This window comes from Pseudorasbora parva, chromosome 23 (genome assembly GCF_024679245.1).
Source record: "Pseudorasbora parva isolate DD20220531a chromosome 23, ASM2467924v1, whole genome shotgun sequence".
Taxonomy (NCBI): domain Eukaryota; kingdom Metazoa; phylum Chordata; class Actinopteri; order Cypriniformes; family Gobionidae; genus Pseudorasbora; species Pseudorasbora parva.
This window is the reverse complement of record NC_090194.1, coordinates 9166088-9186478: the sequence shown is the minus strand read 5'-3', so window position 1 is coordinate 9186478 and position 20391 is coordinate 9166088. Positions and strand designations below refer to the sequence as shown.

The 20391-nt window shown below is 37.0% G+C and overlaps 3 protein-coding genes across 10 annotated transcripts in view; 2 read left to right on the top strand and 1 right to left on the bottom strand.

Annotated features, from left to right (window-relative positions):
• The window catches only part of cadm2a (cell adhesion molecule 2a), a 604121-nt gene that overhangs the window by 236999 nt on the left and 346731 nt on the right, over nt 1-20391 (bottom strand). The gene's annotated exons all lie outside the window — the stretch shown is intronic.
• Nucleotides 3319-5589, top strand: LOC137062274 (CD209 antigen-like). The gene is made up of 5 exons (XM_067433125.1): nt 3319-4077; nt 4184-4456; nt 4635-4762; nt 4875-4981; nt 5088-5589. Exons 1-5 carry the CDS (start codon nt 3900-3902, stop codon nt 5251-5253), a joined length of 852 nt encoding a protein of 283 aa, XP_067289226.1. The 5' UTR covers nt 3319-3899; the 3' UTR covers nt 5254-5589.
• On the top strand, nt 5770-11151 carry LOC137062946 (C-type lectin domain family 4 member F-like). Of its 2 annotated transcripts, XM_067433904.1 has the most exons (5): nt 5770-7539; nt 7640-7804; nt 8203-8330; nt 10655-10761; nt 10862-11151. In XM_067433904.1, exons 1-5 carry the CDS (start codon nt 7413-7415, stop codon nt 10998-11000), a joined length of 666 nt encoding a protein of 221 aa, XP_067290005.1. In that variant the 5' UTR covers nt 5770-7412; the 3' UTR covers nt 11001-11151. The 2 variants fall into 2 exon arrangements, with proteins under 2 accessions (XP_067290005.1, XP_067290006.1); XM_067433905.1 differs by having other exon boundaries at nt 10655-10948.

Genomic DNA, 20391 nt, shown 5'->3' with positions numbered 1-20391 from the left:
GAAGCAATTAGCTAATTTTGAGAGATTTTTGCTGAAATTATTTCTCACAAGAAAGTTTTCAAATGACTGATTTGATGTGATAAGCTTTGCTGATTAATTTACTAATAAACATTTGTGGTAATTTCCCACTTTATAAACTCAAAACTTGCATAATTGTTCTCATTCGCGTGCAATAAACCCGCGCTAATATCAGACCTTGTGGTATCGATTTAATATCGGTACTTCGGTATTAGATTGTGGTACCGTACCGAAGCCAAAATTGTGGTATCGAGCCATCCCTAGTCTGCGGCACAAACTAACACGGCGGCGCCCATCGCGCATACAGCTCAACTAACGATATGATAACGTTCAGCCCTAGTCCAAATACGACATTTTAATGTACACAAATCATCATATTAAAAGTTTTGTTTGCCGTTGTTTCTTGTCAACACATCCACATATACTTATGAGTAACTAAGTTTTTTTTACAATACATGACAAAATTACTGGTCATTGTAAGATATACAAATTTTCATTATATAAAAACTCATCAAGAACTATCTGACCATAACCACTGACAACTATTTATAAAGTAAAATATGAATGGCCACTTGAGTGAAAACTGCTTGATCTGACTGATGTGATCAGTTTAAATTCAGTTATTTTATTTTATTATGTATGTACATGTTTGCAGACCAATTAAGAGGAACCTTATGTACAGATCACTGTGGAAAAATGAGTATAGCCATTAAAGAAGAAACTCTTGCCAGACAAAATGTTATGGTACTGATCACTTGCTGATACAATTTTTCTTGGGCTGTCCCAGTCCATGTTCTTATTATGTGCTGTGTTATAATGGTGAATGATGTTGTGCATTAAAAATGTTCTGATGGCGAGAGCAAGTTATTTATTAATAGTTTTTCGTTAATTTCAGCAGAATATAATTCAAATGTCACATGTTACATTCACCAACCCAACTATACTTATGCAAATGTTGATCATATGGAATAAAAAAATAAATTTCAGGTCGTTTACTTTTTACAATGTTTTGAATGTTTTGATGTTTTGAATCACTGTCTTACTTTCACCCGATTTACTTCAAACTTCATCAGTATAATGTAAAAACATGACAGATATAGACCTACGAATGGATTCCTGATATTTTATATACTGTTGCTATGGCAAAGTGTCAAAGTTTAATTATCTTTTTGGGTGTATTTGAGACTAAGCATGCTTGAAATTGCATGTGTGTGAGTGTGTGTGAGTGTGTGTGTGTGTGTGTGTGTGTGTTTTCTATACATGGGCTTTACAGAAGGTCATTTGCTGTGTTTGAAAAGACACATATGTCTTTAAATTAATTTTTTACTGATATAAATCAAATTGATTTAAAAAGTCAATTTCACATGATATTCTAGTTTATAAGTTGTCTGGCTATCACCAGACCAAGCTCAATTTAAGATTGAACATTGGTCTGGGAAGTCTGCTCTGTATTTTCTACTGCACAAGAGGCGTGATCAACAAGCATTATTCGAATGACTCTGTATGCAATTGGATAGTCAACTAAACAGACTACAAGAGTCATGATCATCGCTCATCAAATACGATCCATCGTTTCTCTATCCGTCATCGTGTTAAACCCGCCAATAGCCTGCCAGGTGGATAAGTTAGTCTGTAATTGGTTCCCGCAAAAGTGTAACAGAAGCAGTAGAAATTAATGTACAGGTTTTCAGACTGTGTTGCAGGGCAAGTCAAATCCCCAGCAGATCAGTCTGAGTTTACCCAGTCTAGATTTTTAAGTACATTTTATAATAAAGTTTATAATAAACTTCCATAAAATTTAGACACGCATCTTACTCTTACCTGACACTAATATTAAAATCATTGCTGCAGTTTCTGTGATTTGGCTCCATTTGTTAATTTTGTAATTAACTTTTTTTTATTATTGGATGGCAAAAATATTGAAATGAAAGCATGCTTAATTGCATAAGATTGTAAGTAACTAAGGTAGGTCAAAAACACATGAAGAGAAGTGTTAGGATAATACAATCACCATTCGGACGGTATTCTGCGCTCATTTGAAATTGACGTGACATCATCTGACAAGAAATTGATTCATTAAATTTAATTGATCTCATAGATGTGACTGTTGTGGTTCGTAGTCATAGCAGCACCAACTGCTGCAGTAAATGTGGTGAATTCAACTTCATCTGTAGGGCACTAACAATATAGTTTTATATAATTAGTTTAATAATAATGAATTAAATACTGGCCTTCTGGACTTACAAAATTGAGCTGCAAAAGATAACTTTGCCCATATTTGAAAATTACCTATTATATCATATTACATTAGAATTCATTAATATTTAAATTACATGGTGTGGCTTGTGGTCATATCGGCACCAGCTGCTGTGGTAAATGTGGAATATTTGAGCGATTTTAAAATACTCCTGTTTAAATGCATATTGCCCATTGTGCACAATTTGTCTGAAGCCACCGGCTTGGGCCCGTCATCGCTGCTCGCAGCTTTAATTATAGATCGTTTTGCTTATGTGTACGTGTCTAACAGAGCATAACTTTAGCACGCTGGACTCCTGCTGGACACGTATGGGCCAGGGCTCGCAAAGACTCTTATTCTGTTCTTGTTCTGCTATTCTCTCTCTCAAGTTGACATCTGAAGGGCAGTGTGCGCGCCGAACGTGTGTGTGCGCGCGGTTCTCGCTTATATTGTCCGATCGTGCGGGCTATGTGTAATATAAAAATAATAGTCAAATCAGTAGCGGGTCGATGAAAAATAAAACATTGTGTTTGTTTGATTAAAACATTTACAAGCCCTGTGATCGAGATAATCATTCCTGTGACCGATTCTCCGTCATTCTCTCCTCTCTCGTGTCACTGAACTGAAAGGGGAGCTTAAGCTCATTAAATATGCAAATATTATCCAATTCTAGCCGTGGGCGTTTAATTACAAATCTCCAGTGCTTGCACGCCCATCAAAACCCAGCGGTTTGTAGAGAGCCTCAAAACCAGTGTAGAAAATAGCCTATTACTTATTAGTTATGATGTTTTTGAATGTAAAAACCACACGAACATCATTAGTTGACCTCAGACAAAAGTATAAAAAAATAAAAAAGCCAGTTCATGAGATCTTTAATAAAACAATGAATAATAAGTTCTGTCATCTATATCAAGGTATTTTTGTCTGGTATCGTATCAGTCATAATTTTGGTATTGTGTTAAATTATATGTTTTTAAATAAAATTTCTGAAAATTATTTTGATAAATTAGTCGATAGATTAATCGATATAAAAATAGACGTTAGTGGAAGCCCTATTAGAAAGCACAAGCAGGCATCAACCAGCAGACTGGTAGGCTGATAGACACTTGCATTCAAACGCTTCGTGTGTATCTGTGTAAGTGCTCTTGTGAAAAGTGTCATTGATGTATATTTACAGCATATTTGTGAAACGCTGATCATTGTAGCCAATCACAAACATATTTGATGAGCGCGTGATCACAATGACCAATCAGAGGTGTTTACGATTACAGCTCAACATCGCTGAAAACATCACATTTTTATCAATTTCAGTACCAATTTGGTATCGCAGTGAGGATTTTTGACAACACTTACACATACAAATTTGCATTTGCTAATAAAAGCTGCTGGTCAACCACACTAAAAATGTCATGGCCTCAAGTTCACCAATCCCATTGTTGAATATTGTCACATTTGTGTTAACTTCCTATTTGTTGCAAGTTCCTTTTTGCATAAATACATGAAATATTACCACAGACACACAGACATCACGAGTACAAAAATGCACCTCAGAAGAGATATCAGTTAGCTGTTTGACTTTGACAAAGCTTTGTTTAATACTTCACATTTACGGTTCATAGTTAAAGTTGTAGCCACTACACAGGAAATGTCTGGGCTTGTGAATGATGGTATGGATAAAGGTTCGATGATGGATTCAGAAGACAGAATAGAGAAGGCAGTTGATATCTACATCAGCGCCGAGGCTGTAAGAGACATGAAACATAAGAAAAACACGGAGGACTTTAACACCGAAACAATGAAAACTAAAACACCACAACACACAGGTAAATGAGATTAACTACTTATACATTCACTCATAAAAGTTGATGTCAATTGTTTTAAATAAAAAAAGAAAAGAAAATAGACTATCATAATATCTGTCATCTTCAGGAAGTGATTGTGTGAGGAACAGAAGCTCCAGAGCAGCTGCAGTGTGTTTGGGGCTGCTGTGTGTTCTTCTGCTGACTGCAGTCATAGTGCTGTGTGTCCACATCCATACACTGAGCACAAACTACACTGAAGAGAGAGACCAGATACGAATCAACATTACTAATCTTAAAGAAGAGAGAGATGAGCTAATAATAAATAAGAAAAACCTGACCAATGAGAGAGACCAGTTAAAATTCAAGAACAAAAACTTGACCAATGAACTTCAGATTCGTGGTAAAGTTTCTTTAGTCTATATAGTTATTTTCAATACAGCAGACATTTTAAAAGTTGGATTGTGATCTCAGTAACTTCCAGTTTACACAATCAATGAGTTTACTATCTGTTATAAGTTACAGACAGGTGAGTGTAAATGAGAATAAAAAGCTAATATCTGAACTTATTCTGTTAATAGATGGATGGACTTACTATCAGTCCAGTTTTTACTACAAATCAAATGAGAAGAAGAACTGGACTGAGAGCAGAAGATACTGTACAGCGAGAGGAGCAGATCTGATCATCATAAATAACAAAGAGGAACAAGTGAGAGAGATTGATGTGCATTTATGGTGTTCAGAAGCTAAATGAGAGATGGTCAGATGAAATGTGTATTGTCTGTTTATGATATAAATGTGGAACTGTTTGATCTGCTCAGGATTTTGTTAAGAACATATCTGATGTTACTTCAGTCTGGATTGGTCTGACTGACAGTGATGTGGACGGCAGATGGAAATGGGTTGATGGCAGCTCACTGAACTCTAGGTGAGAAATCACTGAACTGATTAATATCTAATAAATGATTCTCACAGTTAGTATGATATCACACAGAAATCATCACTGAACCTCTAATGCTGATCTGTATTTTCAGCTTCTGGTGGTCTGGAGAGCCTAATGGAGGTTCATCAGAGAACTGTGTTCTGACTGTGGTTCATGACCAAAGGTGGCCAACTATATTGGGGTGGCTTGATGATCCATGTGATAAAGCTTCTCAATGGATCTGTGAGAAGAATATTTCACAACTCATACTGCCATAGGAACATCACACACCTTTTTTGAAACAAGTTTAACAGTACAAAACGTCTGTAATAATTGATTTAATAATAATTTATTTTAATAATTGAATTAAGTGTTTCTTAAGCTTGTTCCTGTAGGACGCCCCGCTGATTTATTTAAACTAATAACAGGATTGCTCAATCATGACGTCATAAAAAGTCATGCCACCATGCGTATTGGTATATGGTATTCCACCATGTTCAGGTATTCACTATTTCTTGTATACAATACAAATATCATAATTTAGGTTAAATAAGATAAAGTACACATCTGAACACATCATTTAGTTTACATTCATTTTCATCAACATCGCAACAGATTTTTATCTCTCAGTCTCTCAGTGCTTTTAAACGAGAAAATTATATTAAATAAATTACATTTACTATAATATGTAAATAAATATGCATGGATTTATTTTATAGAAATATTACACAAACATATGGTAATTTATATCTTTTTACAAAAGTATATGACACCAAGCATTAAAGGGGTCCATGAGGGATGGGATCTCACTCACAGCTCAGCTCGCAGCCGTGGGCATTCATGGAAACGGAGCAGCCGGCGGAGCAAAGTTAGTGTTTCAACTTCTCAAAATAATTCCTATTAAAAGTTAAGCTTCCAAAGGCATGAACTGAAAACACATCAGACTGAACACGTGCTGTAAAACGACTGCAGCGAGCGTGGACGTGTTTACCTCAGCTCTCATCACAAGTTTATTCGGCTCATTGATCTGAATGTAATCTGACTCCTGCTCCGTTTGTGCTGTGACACTTCCTCAGCGGTTAAATCACATTATAGTGAGTTCAGTTTTTAATTGTACTGTCTGTTCTCTAACTGAACTGAAATTATGAAAATGAAAGCGGCCGCTGTGGGAAAGTGTAAGTGATCCAGTAATCCAGTAGCGGTGGCTTTGGGAGTGGCCTCGTAGGGCAGCGAAGCATTCTGGGAATTGTCGTCTTTCATCACCATGAGACAAAAATAAATTCTTCTTTTGTCTTTTCTCAGTCTAGAAAGCACCAAATTCAAAAAATAATTTTTAAATTTCTACTACATTAATGATGCAGTTTAAATACAGATTCATCTTCCCAGCGCTGAAGTACCTCTATTAAATTAAATTCCTCTTATATGACTGACTCAAGTTCCATCTGTTAATGTTGCAGTGTGTTCTGAATGAATGTATTTAGTCAGGCCATCCTTAAAAATATTTTGGTTTGCAGTAACAGTAAAACAAAAAAAGGTACGTAGGTCTATTTTTTTCAAGTTTCAATGTAAAAAAAAGTACAGTTTTGGTGATGGTGATTATGTAGGTATGAATTTAATGAATTTAAACAAATTAGCATATCGTGATGTCACTGACTGGGTCTTCAACCCGTGCCTTTGGGCATATCATTGCAAACCTCATTTTGATGCATGCTATATAGACCACAATTTTTTGTGATATTTTTTAAATCTTTTTCAAAAACATGTTTATTGCATGAATTTTAGGTGCATTCATTAAGAACAGGTTCCAATCAGCAGCTAGCTGTCATTGTAAGCCCAACTCCATGTTTTGCCTACTCCATGGTAATGTACATTCAAAGTTTTAAATAATGTGCACTAGGGCTGATTTTTCGATTAATCGTTTTTTTTTTTTTTAATCTGGTCGATTCAGAATCGATTCTCAAAGGCCACAAATTATTTTTCCGCTAACATTGAACATAAGATTTACTTATAACTAATTGCTAGTCTTCTCCACTAGATGTCACCCATTTGCCTTGAGCGATGTTACAAAGGAGCAAGAGGCGCACGTCATTCATTCAGTGTTTAAACGGCAGCTTCCGGTGCATTGTTGCCTTTTGTAATGCTAGGGCTGGGTGATATGACCCAAAAAAAAAATCCCGATTTTTTCACCAAAAATTCGATTCGATATTGCTCTTAAACTGTGATGATTATGTCTTAATGTCTGTATTTAAATCCCATTAAAATGAACCCAGTGAGCTGAAGTTCCTTTGTGCATAAATACTTGAAACATTTCCATAAAGCAGTGCATTTTGCATAAATACTGGCCATACAAACACAGATGAGAACACTCCAAGAGAGTAAACTAGTTCTAGCATCCTGCATCACTGAAACTGTCTGAAAGTGTAGATGAAAATATAGAATGGAGTATGACCTGCACATAAATGAACCAACCACTGATGGGATCTATGAAAATGATGACGATACTGAAGATACGATTGGAAAAGAGATCACAAACTCAACTCAAGGAAAATCATCTGAATTCACAGGTACTGAGATTAATAATTCACTTAGTTTGCTTGTTTTCAGTTAATGTGAACTGAGTTAAGTGCAAATAAAGAGAATAACATGATGTTTGTTAATCTTCAGAAAGTGATTCTGTGAGGAACAGAAGCTCCAGAGCAGCTGCAGTGTGTTTGGGGCTGCTGTGTGTTCTGACCAATGAAAGAGTCCAGCTAATATCCAAGAATGAAAACTTGACCAATGAGAGAGTCCAGCTAAAAGTAGAGAAAAATGATCTTCAGATGAGTCTTGGTAAAATGCAGAAATATATTGCAGAAATATGATATGTTAGCATTTAAAGGTATTTGTATGTCAAGTGTAATTCTAGTGCACAGTATTCACAGCATGAACAGTTTCTACAGAATACACTCACGTGCAAAACCTATTTACAATGTAGGAATGTGCAAATGTTTCCTCTTTTAAGATAATTAACATTTATGGAAGTCACGTATGATTTAAAGTGTGCAGGTATATTCCTTATGAATACTAATGAGATTGTGACAGCTGATTGAGATAGCTGACACTTTGTAAGTGATGTGTTGGAGTTAAGTGACTTATCTAAGACATAGTTACCACCATTAACACTAAACCTCCTAGATAAATGAGACGAGTTTAAAAAGTGCTAATAGTTGAACTGGTTGTGTTAACAGATGGATGGATTCACTATAAATTCAGTCTTTACATCATTTCCTCTGAGAAGAAGAGCTGGACTGAGAGCAGAAGATACTGCACAGAGAGAGGAGCAGATCTGATCATCATAAACAACAAAGAGGAACAAGTGAGTGTGTGTGTGTGTGTGTGTGTGTGTGTGTGTGTGTGTGTGTGTGTGTGTGTGTGTGTGTCCATTCAAACCGAAATAGAAAAAAAAAAAAAAAAAAAAACGCGATACACCACCCACGGTTCGAACAGTGAAACTCATTTTTTTCCTTCCTTGACATTTGATTAAGTAGTAATTACTACACTTCTAACTAATAAGAAAGTAATTTAACTAATAATATTATTTTGTTGCATTTTTGCTAGTATTTTTAAGAAGTCCTCAATGTTTAAATACATGACTGAAAATATTGTTTGCAGGTGCATTTGAAATGTTTTAACTCGTCATGTTGTAATGAATGTCACTTCAGTTCTACTTTCTGAATATGAATTATCATATGCCATAAAAGACAACAATACTCATGCACTGTAAAAGGTTTTGCACAAACTCAGCTCACTGGCTTCTTTTTTTTTTTTGGATCGTCTCTTCACACCTTAGAACGGCACATGAGTTGAGCTTCTACAACTTTTGACCTCCTAACTTCTCACAGACTGATCATAGATCAATGGCAAACAATAAGTACAACCATAATCAAAGTACTCAATATTCAAAACAGACCAACTTTTCTTCAAGCATGATTCAGAGCTAAGAGATGGTTTACTACACAGATAGTTTGCATATTGACGTAGCATAGGCCTGTTAAAATCGTATTTAAATGCACGATCCCGTTGTACTCTGAAAAGGGAGAGGTGGTGCTGAACGCCCATTTTAAAATAGATATTTGTCTGACACTTCTGTAGCACAACGAATCCTCCGCAGGTCTTTGATTCAATTAAAACTACAAACGTGAAAAAAAGTGTTATCCGCATTGAGAACTTTAACTTTTAAATGCATTATTATAACACAATTAACAAAAATACACAGCCTACACAGTGCTTTCATTTCAGGAAGAATTCTAGTAATCAAATGTAAAATAACACTGCATAGTTTATCATAAATAGCCAAAATAATGCTTATTAAAGCTAAAGTTATTCATTCAAGAGCTGTGAGTGATTTTCTCTTTGCATTTGGTTGTTTAATTCGCAGTAATTCGTCAGCATGTGTATTTACACTGCTGCCTCTTTAAGATCTATAGGCGACTGGTAATAGGCAGATGCACTACATTTTCTCCCGACTATATCCATAATAACTACGTCCATTTTAGACACAAACTGTGTTGTGTTTAAGAGACTCTCCAAGCCGGTCATTTTGACATAGATGTTTGAGTACATTTGATCGTTTAGACGCGAGTGTGAAACCGAAAGTGTAATTTGTTCGTCTCGTTGCGGCTGTTTCAGAGAGCGCGCCGACTTGGGAACAATCTCTTGCGCACATTTTTGTGCCTTTAATCGCTCTTTTTATTATAAAACGCATCCCACAATTTACCAACAGTAGCTAGACTGTATTTTACAACAATCACTGATCGTCCTGATTCTGTCTTTGCGTATGAGTTTTATGGAGAAATGATAGGCTACTCCTGCAAAGGGAATGAAATTGCGCTAGACATAAATATTATTATTATAATCTTTGGAAGCCAAAATCTAAAATAAAATCAGACTACCACAGATCTAAAGTGTAACCAGGCTATGTTTGAATGTTTGATTCTGTCCTCGGCTGTCGTTTGCATCTCTCTCTCTCTCTCTCTCTCTCTCTCTCTCTCTCTCTCTCTCTCTCTCTCTCTCTCTCTCTCTCTCTCTCTCTCTCTCTCTCTCTCTCTCTATCTCTCTATCTCTCTCTCTGTGTATTTTCAAAAGTACAGACAGCAGAACCGATAACGTCCCGGGGCCTGTTTAAAATACCGGTTTTCGGTACCCATCCCTAGACAATATGACGCAAAACAGCTTTTCACCTTAATGAGAAATCTCGTCATATTTTAGTCTCTATCTATGGTTCTGAGTGGGTTGCCTCTGAAAAACGCGTTGTCCCGATTCAGTATGATATGATACATGTCAGTGTCATTTTCGCACCTTGACCTGAAATAAGAAGTCTCTCTCATCTTTGAAAGCCAAACTTTCATGTACTGTCAGTCATTATACTTTGCACGTAGCGCACACACTTCAGTTTAGGGGTGGGAATCTCTAGGCACCTCACGATTCAATTTGATTACGATTCAGAGGGCTGCAATGCGATTATAAAACAACTATCAATGCATCTTTTTTCTATACAGATTTTCTTTTCTCTCACTTGGTACTTTTAAAACATAGTATTTATAATGACCCATAATGAATTTCCTTCTAAATATCTTTTTATTAATAAAACAAATAGAAGTATTACTTTATGATATTATTGTATTTCAAATGACTTCTTAGGATTTTGTTAAGAACATATCTGATGTTACTTCAGTCTGGATTGGTCTGACTGACAGTGATGTGGAGGGCAGATGGAAATGGGTTGATGGCAGCTCACTGAACTCTAGGTGAGAAATCACTAAACTGATTAATATCTAATAAATGATTCTCAGAGTTAGTATGATATCACACAGAAATCATCACTGATTATCTAATGCTGATCTGTAGTTACAGGTTCTGGAAATATATGGAGCCCAGTGGATCTATAGTAAAAAACTGTGTTCTAACGCATTCATCAGGATGGGCTGATTTTTACTGTTATTATGGTTATAGATGTATATGTGAAAAAAATATTTTACTGCCCTAGGAAAAATGATCAAACTGCTCTAGGAAAACGATTAACGATTTTAGATTAACGATTCCAATAGACATTTATCTAGGCCTATATAGTATCAAAAACACTCCTATTATATTTTGTCAACATTTTCCTGTTATAGAATGGACAGCGTTTTGTTCTACTTTACTGCACCTTTACTGTATTTTGCTATGATTAATTGAATAAATAAACAATTGCTATATAAAAATACTATTATTATTGTTTGTTTTAAATTACTTTTGTTGTATTACTAGTACATTTTCTGTTAAGTTTATATACACCCCCCCCCCCCCTCCCCTGTTGAAATTTTAACCTAAACCTTGAATTTATATAATGTAACATAGTAATGGGTTTTGAAACCTCTAAATAATTTTATATTTAATATTTTTTTCTTTTCTTTTCCCCTGTTCTAGGTTGAAATGATTTTAAACGTGTGTAGCATGCCTGTCCCCTTTGATTTAAATGAAGTTATGAAATGTAATTTCGGGAGGAGTAGGTTTGTCTAATCTTTCGATTATTAACAAGGTATAAAAACCAGCCTCTTACCACTTCCTGTTAGTTTTTTAGCATCCCTCCGCCTCCCCTTCTCCTCCACTTGTACAATTTTGTTACAGGGGAGCTTGAGTAGAATATCCTCTCTGAGCCGCTCTATAGCAGACAGCAAGCTAAACCAGTTTACCACAAACACTAAGATTATATGGGCACATGAACTTGTGAACCTATATAGAGATAACACTTCACAAGATGTATAATATAAACTGAGACTTTTTATTATCCACTTTAATAAATAAATGAAAACATGCTTGACTTTAACTCACCTGTTTTCTTTACTTATTAATGTTTATTGCACAATGCACATGCAACGTACAACAGGAAGAAAGCCAGACCACTATATCTATTAGCTTCAGGAAGTAAAAAAACACACACCTAATGGCCCACATTATTTGCAGTGAGATGTCACAAGCGTGTTTTTGTGGTGAAAGATAAGTACATGCAGTTGAAACTAATGAACATCACAAAGAACGGAAAATGTTGGACCCCATATGAGATTGTGTGAAGGTATGATGTATAATTTTAAACAGTTTTGTTTACCATTAAAAAAAATAGGGATGCACTGATAACATTTTTTCAGAACCGATCTGATATAAAAAAATTCTGAGTATCGGTCAATGCCGATACTAAACCTATACCAATCCAATACCAATGCAGTTTTGTTTAAAAATTATATGTAGAATTTCTATACCTCAGTCTGTTGAACTGATAATCACTTTTTTGTGAGTTAAACGCAATCTACTAAATACAGAAAACCAACAAAAACAACAAATAAAATATATATAATCACAATCTATGAAAAATATACCACTATACATTTAGGGTTGGGCATCGTTTTGATTTGAACGATTCTGATTCCGATTCTTACTTTCGATTCTGGTTCTTTTCGGGTTTTTTTATTCTCGATTCCAATTCTTTATGGGGTGGAGACAAAACACGTCACATCGATATTCAATGCTATTTTCGATACAACGGGAGAAAAACGCTGCATATACTGTCAACTATATTATTCTTTATATAATACATTTTTTTTGTCCGTCTTTTGAAAGTCTAGGCAATCAAAAAAAAATCTTCTGAAGAGATCACTTTATATGATGAGGCTTTTAAGCTTTTTCTCATATATAAACATTGATCAATTACTATTAAAATTCTCTCAAATATTTGCTAACTCAATGTACTTTTTACAACGGGGTAATTGTGTTGCTTACACACAGCACAAGTAAGCTTGATTTCGAATGGTAAATTGAATTTAAAAAGACAAATAAACAGAAATAAAATAAGAACAAATAAACATATTACAAACGATAGCACAAATAAATAAAATAGAATAAAAGATACAAATGAAATAGACTGCTAACATGCAGGTACATTTACATTTTTACATTTACATTTATGCATTTAGCAGACACTTTTATCCAAAGCGACTTACAACTCAGGAGTACAGGAAGCGATCCGTCAAGAGGCGGCAAAGAACCACAAAAAGTGCCCTAAATACCAAGATTTGTATACTGCTCAAAAGTAGCAAAAAACAGTAGCAAAAAACAGAAAAGGGAAGAAGAAAGAGAAATAGAGGAGGAAGAGGTATATATATATATATATATATATATATATATATATATATATATATATATATATATATATATATATATATATATATATATATATATATATATATATATATATATATATATATATATATATAATTATTTTTATTTTATTTTTTATGATAAGATTAAGTTCTCATGGAAGAGATGAGTTTTTACCTGTCTTTTGAATGAAGCGAGTGATTCTGTTGTGCGTATGGAGGACAGAAGATCGTTCCACCAACCAGGAACAATGAAAGAAAAAAAGTTCTGGAGAGGGATTTCATGCCTCTCTCATTAGCAGAGCGAAGGCTTCTGGTGGGGGTGTAGACTCGTAGGAGTGAGTTGAAGTATGCGGGTGCTGAGCTTGTGGAAGATCCATAAGCAAGAGTCAGAGCTTTGAATTTGATCCGGGCCGCGAGTGGCAGCCAATGCAGAGAGATGAACAGAGGTGTGACATTAGCCATTTTGGGCTCATTGAATACAAGACGTGCCGCAGCGTTCTGGATCATTTGCAGTGGTTTGATTGCACAAGATGGAAGTCCAGCCAGAAGCGCATTGCAATAGTCAAGTCTAGAAATTACCAGGGCTTGGATAAGAAGCTGTGTTGCATGCTCCGTAAGGAACGGTCTGATTTTACTGATGTTGTGCAATGCAAACCTGCATGACCGCGCGCTGTCTTTGAGATGTGGTCTTTGAAGGACAGCTGGGTAAAAAACTGAATAAAAAACCCAAGTAGGCTAATTAAATTTAAAATAATATTGGATAATGTTAACCATTAAAGTTACACAAGTTGATCAGACAAGAGCAGTGTCGTCGTTTGTCTTTTTGTAGTTTGAATATCAAATAACTGCTGTCTCTTTAAGAACTGCTGCACTCATGAATCCTAAACACTTTTCCTTTTACTCATTCTTCATTTCTTCCTCAACTGTTTCCAACTGTGTTTACATTAATACCATCCAAGATGTGCACTGAGAATTTTTTTGAGTGTATTTGACCAATAATATAATAATAATATATTATTATATTATTATTAATAATAATAAGCTGGAAAAAGAAGCAAATGTTTGCACTTGTATGTCAGAGGCGGCTTTATAACAGTATGTGTGTGTGTGCTTCAGATGTGAGCAAGAAATCTGCTGGGATTCATAGAATTAAATGCAATCCCGCGCAAAATTCAGACCGATCACACACACTAACACTAACACGCTGTCATGAGGAAAAGTCCAGCAGAACGCGCGTTCGCCGTGCTCAGAGGTTAACCGGTCTGAATGAGAATATGCGGTGCATGTCAACTCGATGCCGGTCCGAGAGGAGAGCACAGCTGGGATCGACTGTAGAAACTGAGTAGGCTATCGTATCTTTTCAGAATCTATATTTTTGACAACACTAGTTGCACTGTGCCGACCCATGCTTTTTTAAAACCGTTACTGTTCTCAAAGGCTAAAAGAACAAGCGGGCACAGCAAGCCTTTCTGGAAATCAGGTGGCCATGGAAACCAAAACTTGCACGTTTGGAACCGATGATCGGAATCGAAAAAACACATTTTCTAAATGATTCCAATGGCATCGTTATTTTTTAAACGGTTCCAAGATAGAACCGGTTCTCGATGCCCAACCCTATATAATAATAATAATAATAATAATAATAGATTTTATTTATAATGCACTTTTCATTCCGAAGAATCTCAAAGTGCAACAAAGGGAGGGGGGGGGGGACAACAAAAAATGAATAACAAGTAAAAATATAGAATACTACAAACAATCAACCAACACAGAAAACAGAACAGAAACAGAGCTGATGGTGAACAGAAACAGAGCTGATGGTGAACAGAAACAGAGCTGATGGTGGACAGAAAACAGCTGATGGTGGAAGTCTCTGTTAGCTCCGCAGCACACTGTTAGCTCCGCAGCACACTGTGGTCCACTCCATGTTTCAGATTTCTCCCAGCGGCAGTGTCCCGATGACATCGCCGAGGCACGACAGCTGAAGACCAGATGATGGGTCTTCTTCATGATGATTCAAACGATGGGGATCGCTGCAGCACCATGCAGGAGGCAGAACATTCCTCCGGGCACTTCTGTGGACACACCGGGGCCGGCGCAGATGTCCAAGCCGCTCCACGGTCGCAATGCAGGACGGAACAGCGGCGCAGCCGAGAAGCAGAACATCCCAACATCATGCCGGACGCCGACGACGAGAGCCCGGATGACGCTAGCCCGGTGCAAACTTCAGCCACCATGCAGCCCAAGCCCAAGGGAGACCACCAGTGAGCACCCGCGGCGAGAAACATCAAATGTCCTCCAAACCAGAACCAACTGCAGCAATTCAAACGTAAACATTAGAGAAGCGGTTGAAAACGGCGAAACGACGAACAACGACCTCTCAGTGGCTGCCAGCAATCAGCAACAGTCCCAATTGTAGCTCTGACTGTTAGACTAGTCACAAACATAAGGAAATAAAATAAAATGTAAATCTAATAGTACATTAACATGATTTGTTGTGGGTGGAGAAGCGGCGAACAGACAACGCCAGCGTCCTCTCCCCCACGTTCATATCCACAACTTTCCTGCAAGTCTTAGTGGGCGTCTCCATGACACTCGATAATTCCGGTTGACGGTATCTCAGTTCCGGTTTAGCACACATAACAGCTATGCTGCGTTCACGGCAGACGCGAGTGACGTGAATAAATAGCGCTATTCGCGCGAACTTGGACGCGTAAACATTTTGAATCCATTTGCTTCATTCATTCACTACACAATAGAATATTTATAATTGTTGAAATCATGTCAGACATTGTCAGTAGACCTTTTTTTATCAACATGAAAATAGATGGATAAACTTCAATTAATTTAAATGAATTGTAATAAAAATTAACATTTCCTTGCTGTAAATTTAATTATTGAGTTTATATAATATATTAGTTTAACCTATTTAAAATACTGCAGCACATATGTATAATTTTTTCCAGGGGGTATGTTTATTGTTTTCAATAATTTACAGATTTAATGTGTAGCAAGACCGCTCTAACAACCTAACGTAACCTTCCAAATAGAGACCTGCACTCCCACGGGACCCAGCACAACCGAGTGCGGCGCGGGATAATATTTGATGGTGAATGCGGATGCGGGCGGCAAGATATTATTGTGTGCGAGTTGCGGGAAAATTTAATTATTTTGCGGGACTAGAAACAAATAAACCTTTATTTATAATAAAATGAAATCGATTTACAGGCACATGGATGGAAGGTAACTCTCGCGTGGTTCATAGGAACAGCCAAGCCTACCACACAGTGGCAAAATGTGTGCACCGCATAACTCAGGAGAATTGCTTAGTGCTACAGATATGAGTAAGTTCTTGTAAGATAGTCAGATCCATGTGACCATCTGGGAGATGTGATCATTTTGCCTGAAACGTTGTTGTAAGTCTACTCCTGAATCCTGATAATACAACCAAGCGTTTAGCTGATAACAGTACAGACTAACGTAAACCGGAAGTTCGTTACCGGCGTGTTCTATGTTGCCATAGCGATCATGGGAAAGATCAGAGCTCGGGAAAGTTGTGGATACATTAGGTGGTGAATAAATAAGATTAGTGAATAATTCAGCAGCAAAAGTTACAAAATCACGAATGCACAATAATTGTATACAATCTAGACATTTAGTGGGGAAAAAATAAAGAAAACCATAAATGTGATTAAGTGTAGCTCTAAATCTGTTAACGTTGCACGAAATACATTCATGAAAAAAAAGTAAATATATTTATAGAAATAAGGCCTATATACTAAGAAATTACATTTATTTAAAATGTATAGCACATGTTTTTGATGAGGCAACAACATATTAGAGATTATATTATAGGCAGAACAAGAAAGGCTATTAATAATCTTTCATAGCGCAAAAGTATTATAATACAGAGCAGCTCAAAGCGTGTATGCGCATCCTGTGCTCAGGATGATGTGCTTGAAGTAACAGAGTAGAATTAAAAGCGCGTATGCACATCCCGTGCACAGGATGATCCGCTTGAAGAAACAAGGACTCAACTCGCTGCACTCAAGCCTGCAGTGCCCCTCTCAGAAACTGCAGCTTTCGCACCTCGATCGCCCCCCGGTGACCGGTCCCAGTATAGTTGCACCTCCGTGCTTTCTAATGGACGCGAGGCAAACTAAATAAAATTACACTTCAAATATTTTCCCCCAAAGTTAGTTTGTGTCATTGAAGGCAGTTATTATCACGATGATTTAATTTCAAGTGTTCGTTTTTAAAATAAGTTTAGTTTTAGTTAGTTATTTGATGCTATAAAAACGGGGGTGGGTGGTGGGGGGGTGAGATTGACAGCTGAGATTGACGTCTTCTCTAAATGAAGTTGTCACTGAGGCACTAACAGACTTTTTTCGGGATTTTTGGGAGCAGACTGCACTCCGTCCGCATTGAGAAGTTCAAAACACAAAGGGGAGATATTGACGCGTAGTGTGTATCTATGCAATATTTTATTGAGATGTTTCTTTTAGCAGTTTAACATTTCAGTTACTGTGTGTGAAGAACAATACCGTGTTACAGTGTTGTGATCTAACTGACACCCGGGGGAAAGTAACACGATATACAGCAATAAACGCCAGCAAGATAAAGTCATTTTATGAGAAACCATAGACCTTTATCAACAGATAAAGTATAATGACAGAAACTTTTAATAATCTTGGAGAGAGAGGGTTTCATATTCATCGTATTGACTGTCGTAATCGAACGCGACACACAGTTTGAAAGCTGAATGGAGTGACTGACAGCCGCAGCGGAGGAAAGTATGCATTGACGTGAATTTAATGACTTAAATATTCATCTGTACCTCACATTAAACTATGGAATGGCTTCAGAACACTTATAATATAGAGCATTATTTGCCGAATCGCAGCCGATAACAATCCTGAGTATCAGATCGGTGCATGCCCAAAAGAAATACACCGATCAGGCAATATTATAAAAGGTAAAGTGAATAATACAGATTCTCTCTTCATCATTGCACCTGTTCGTTGGTTCGTTGATATGTTAGGAGCAGTAAAAATAGGCAAGCGTAAGGATTTGAGCAAGTTTGACAAGGGCCAAATTGTGATGGCTAGACAACGGAGTCAGAGCATCTCCAAAACTGCAGCTCTTGTGGGGTGTTCCCGGTCTGCAGTGGTCAGATCTATCAAAAGCGGTCCAAGGAAGGAACAGTGGTGAACCGGAGACAGGGTCATGGGCGGCCAAGGCTCATTGATGCACGTCGGGAGCGAAGGGTGCCCAAGTGGTCTGGTCAAACAGACAAGCTACTGTAGCTCAAATTGCTCAAGAAGTTATTCCTGATATAAATATCAGGATTTTGTAAATGCATCTTGTTTTACGGATACATGCACCAATCAGACATAACATTATTTCTTAATAACGTTTTGATCCCTCATTTGTTGCACTGTGATTGAAACTGTGATGCACTGTGTATCTGACACCTTTTAATTGTAGTGTCTGTTCTCTAACTGAAGTGATTTTATGAAGATGATCGTGGTCGCAGTGGGAAAGTGATCAGTGATTCAGTAATCCAGTAGCGGTGGCTTTGGGAGTGGCCTCGTAGGGCAGCGAAGCATTCTGGGAATTGTAGTCTTTCATCCCCATGAGACAAAAATTAATTTTCTGCCTTTTCTCAGTCTAGAAAGCACCAAATTAAAAAATAATTTCACATTTCTACTACATGACCCAGTTTAAATACAGATTCATCTTCCCAGTGTTGAAGTAGTCCTTTAAAGTTCATGTGAATGTAAAGTAGGGGTGTCAAATTAATAGCCTCTTCGATGCATCGCGATGCAGACGGTTCAGAAATAGACCATAACAATTCATAATGTTACTGACGTCACATATTATGTTATTTGTCACGTACGTGCTTTGTCACGGTAGCATACAGGGAGGGGGAGACGAGAGACACGAGTGTGAGTAATTGAAATTGCTTCAAGTACTTTAAAAGCCGACATCTGGGCCCATTTCGGCTTTAATAAACAAACTGGTAAGCTTGACCTGGAGAATACACACACTGTGGGTAACTCAAAGCTATGCTTTATCAAAACGATTTCATTTACACTTGGGCACATAAATGTGTCTCTGAAAAACAGATATAAATCTGATCTTCATTTGCCGCACTGTATGCAGATTTAATGGAGTTCACGTCACATCAAAACCATCGGTTTATCGGGCTTTAACATGACATAGCCTAAAACACACTCTGACACGTACATTTTTTTAGCATTGTTGGGATGAGAAAAATTTACATATGTGGTTTCAACAACTATTTAGTTTGGACTGTAAAGAGACCCAGACCACATCCTGAGTATTGTGTGTATTTGTTCTAAATGCTCCTCTTTTCTTCTGTACCCAGACTTGAGTTCTGTTTGATACATCCAATAAGTGTGTTTTTTTTTCGAGCAGGTAAAATGAAAGGTTCAGTTCAAATAACTGACTGACAAAATCGTGTACATGAGGATACAGTAAATTGTAGGGATGCACGATATTATCGGCACGACATCGGAATCGGCCGATAAACGCTTAAAATATACAAATCGGCATCGGCCGATATGAAAACATTATGCCGATATGCCTTGCCGATATGATAACGTGTTGATATGCGCCTGCAATAACTCACGTGTGCAAGGAGTGCTACAGCGATAAGACCATGTCAGCACTGCAGTCATTCTTCAAGTGAAAACAAGAAAATACATTGCATGTACAGTGATATTGACTGTTTTTAAATGCTGCCTTGAATTTCTGAATGCACGTACAGAAGGACGTGACCGTCAGCAGCAGATTTGCCACGTTTTCACAACCAAACTAACTTAGTCCAAAACAAGCCCAATCGCGTCTCCCCACTCTCTAGCGCGTGCGGCAGCCTCCACAGCAGCAGAAGCTCCTCCAGGTCCTAATGCCCTCCAGCTAGACCGCTATATATTTATACATGTAGTGTGGGCGCTGTTGTTACACTAATACAATGAAAAGTAGAATACACAAATAAATTGAAGTTACTTCTTGTTCTGAATCAACAAATCAGTAATGATGTCATAAATCACAAGCATGGCACTTGTAAATTAAATACTTTTATATACAGTGTATTAATCTGTAATAAAATTTTACGAAATGGATAATGAAAAATAATCCAAGGAGCTCTACAATAATTGTAGAATTAAAAGACAGCATCAATGGATGTCATGCCACCCCCCACTTCATGTGCACAAA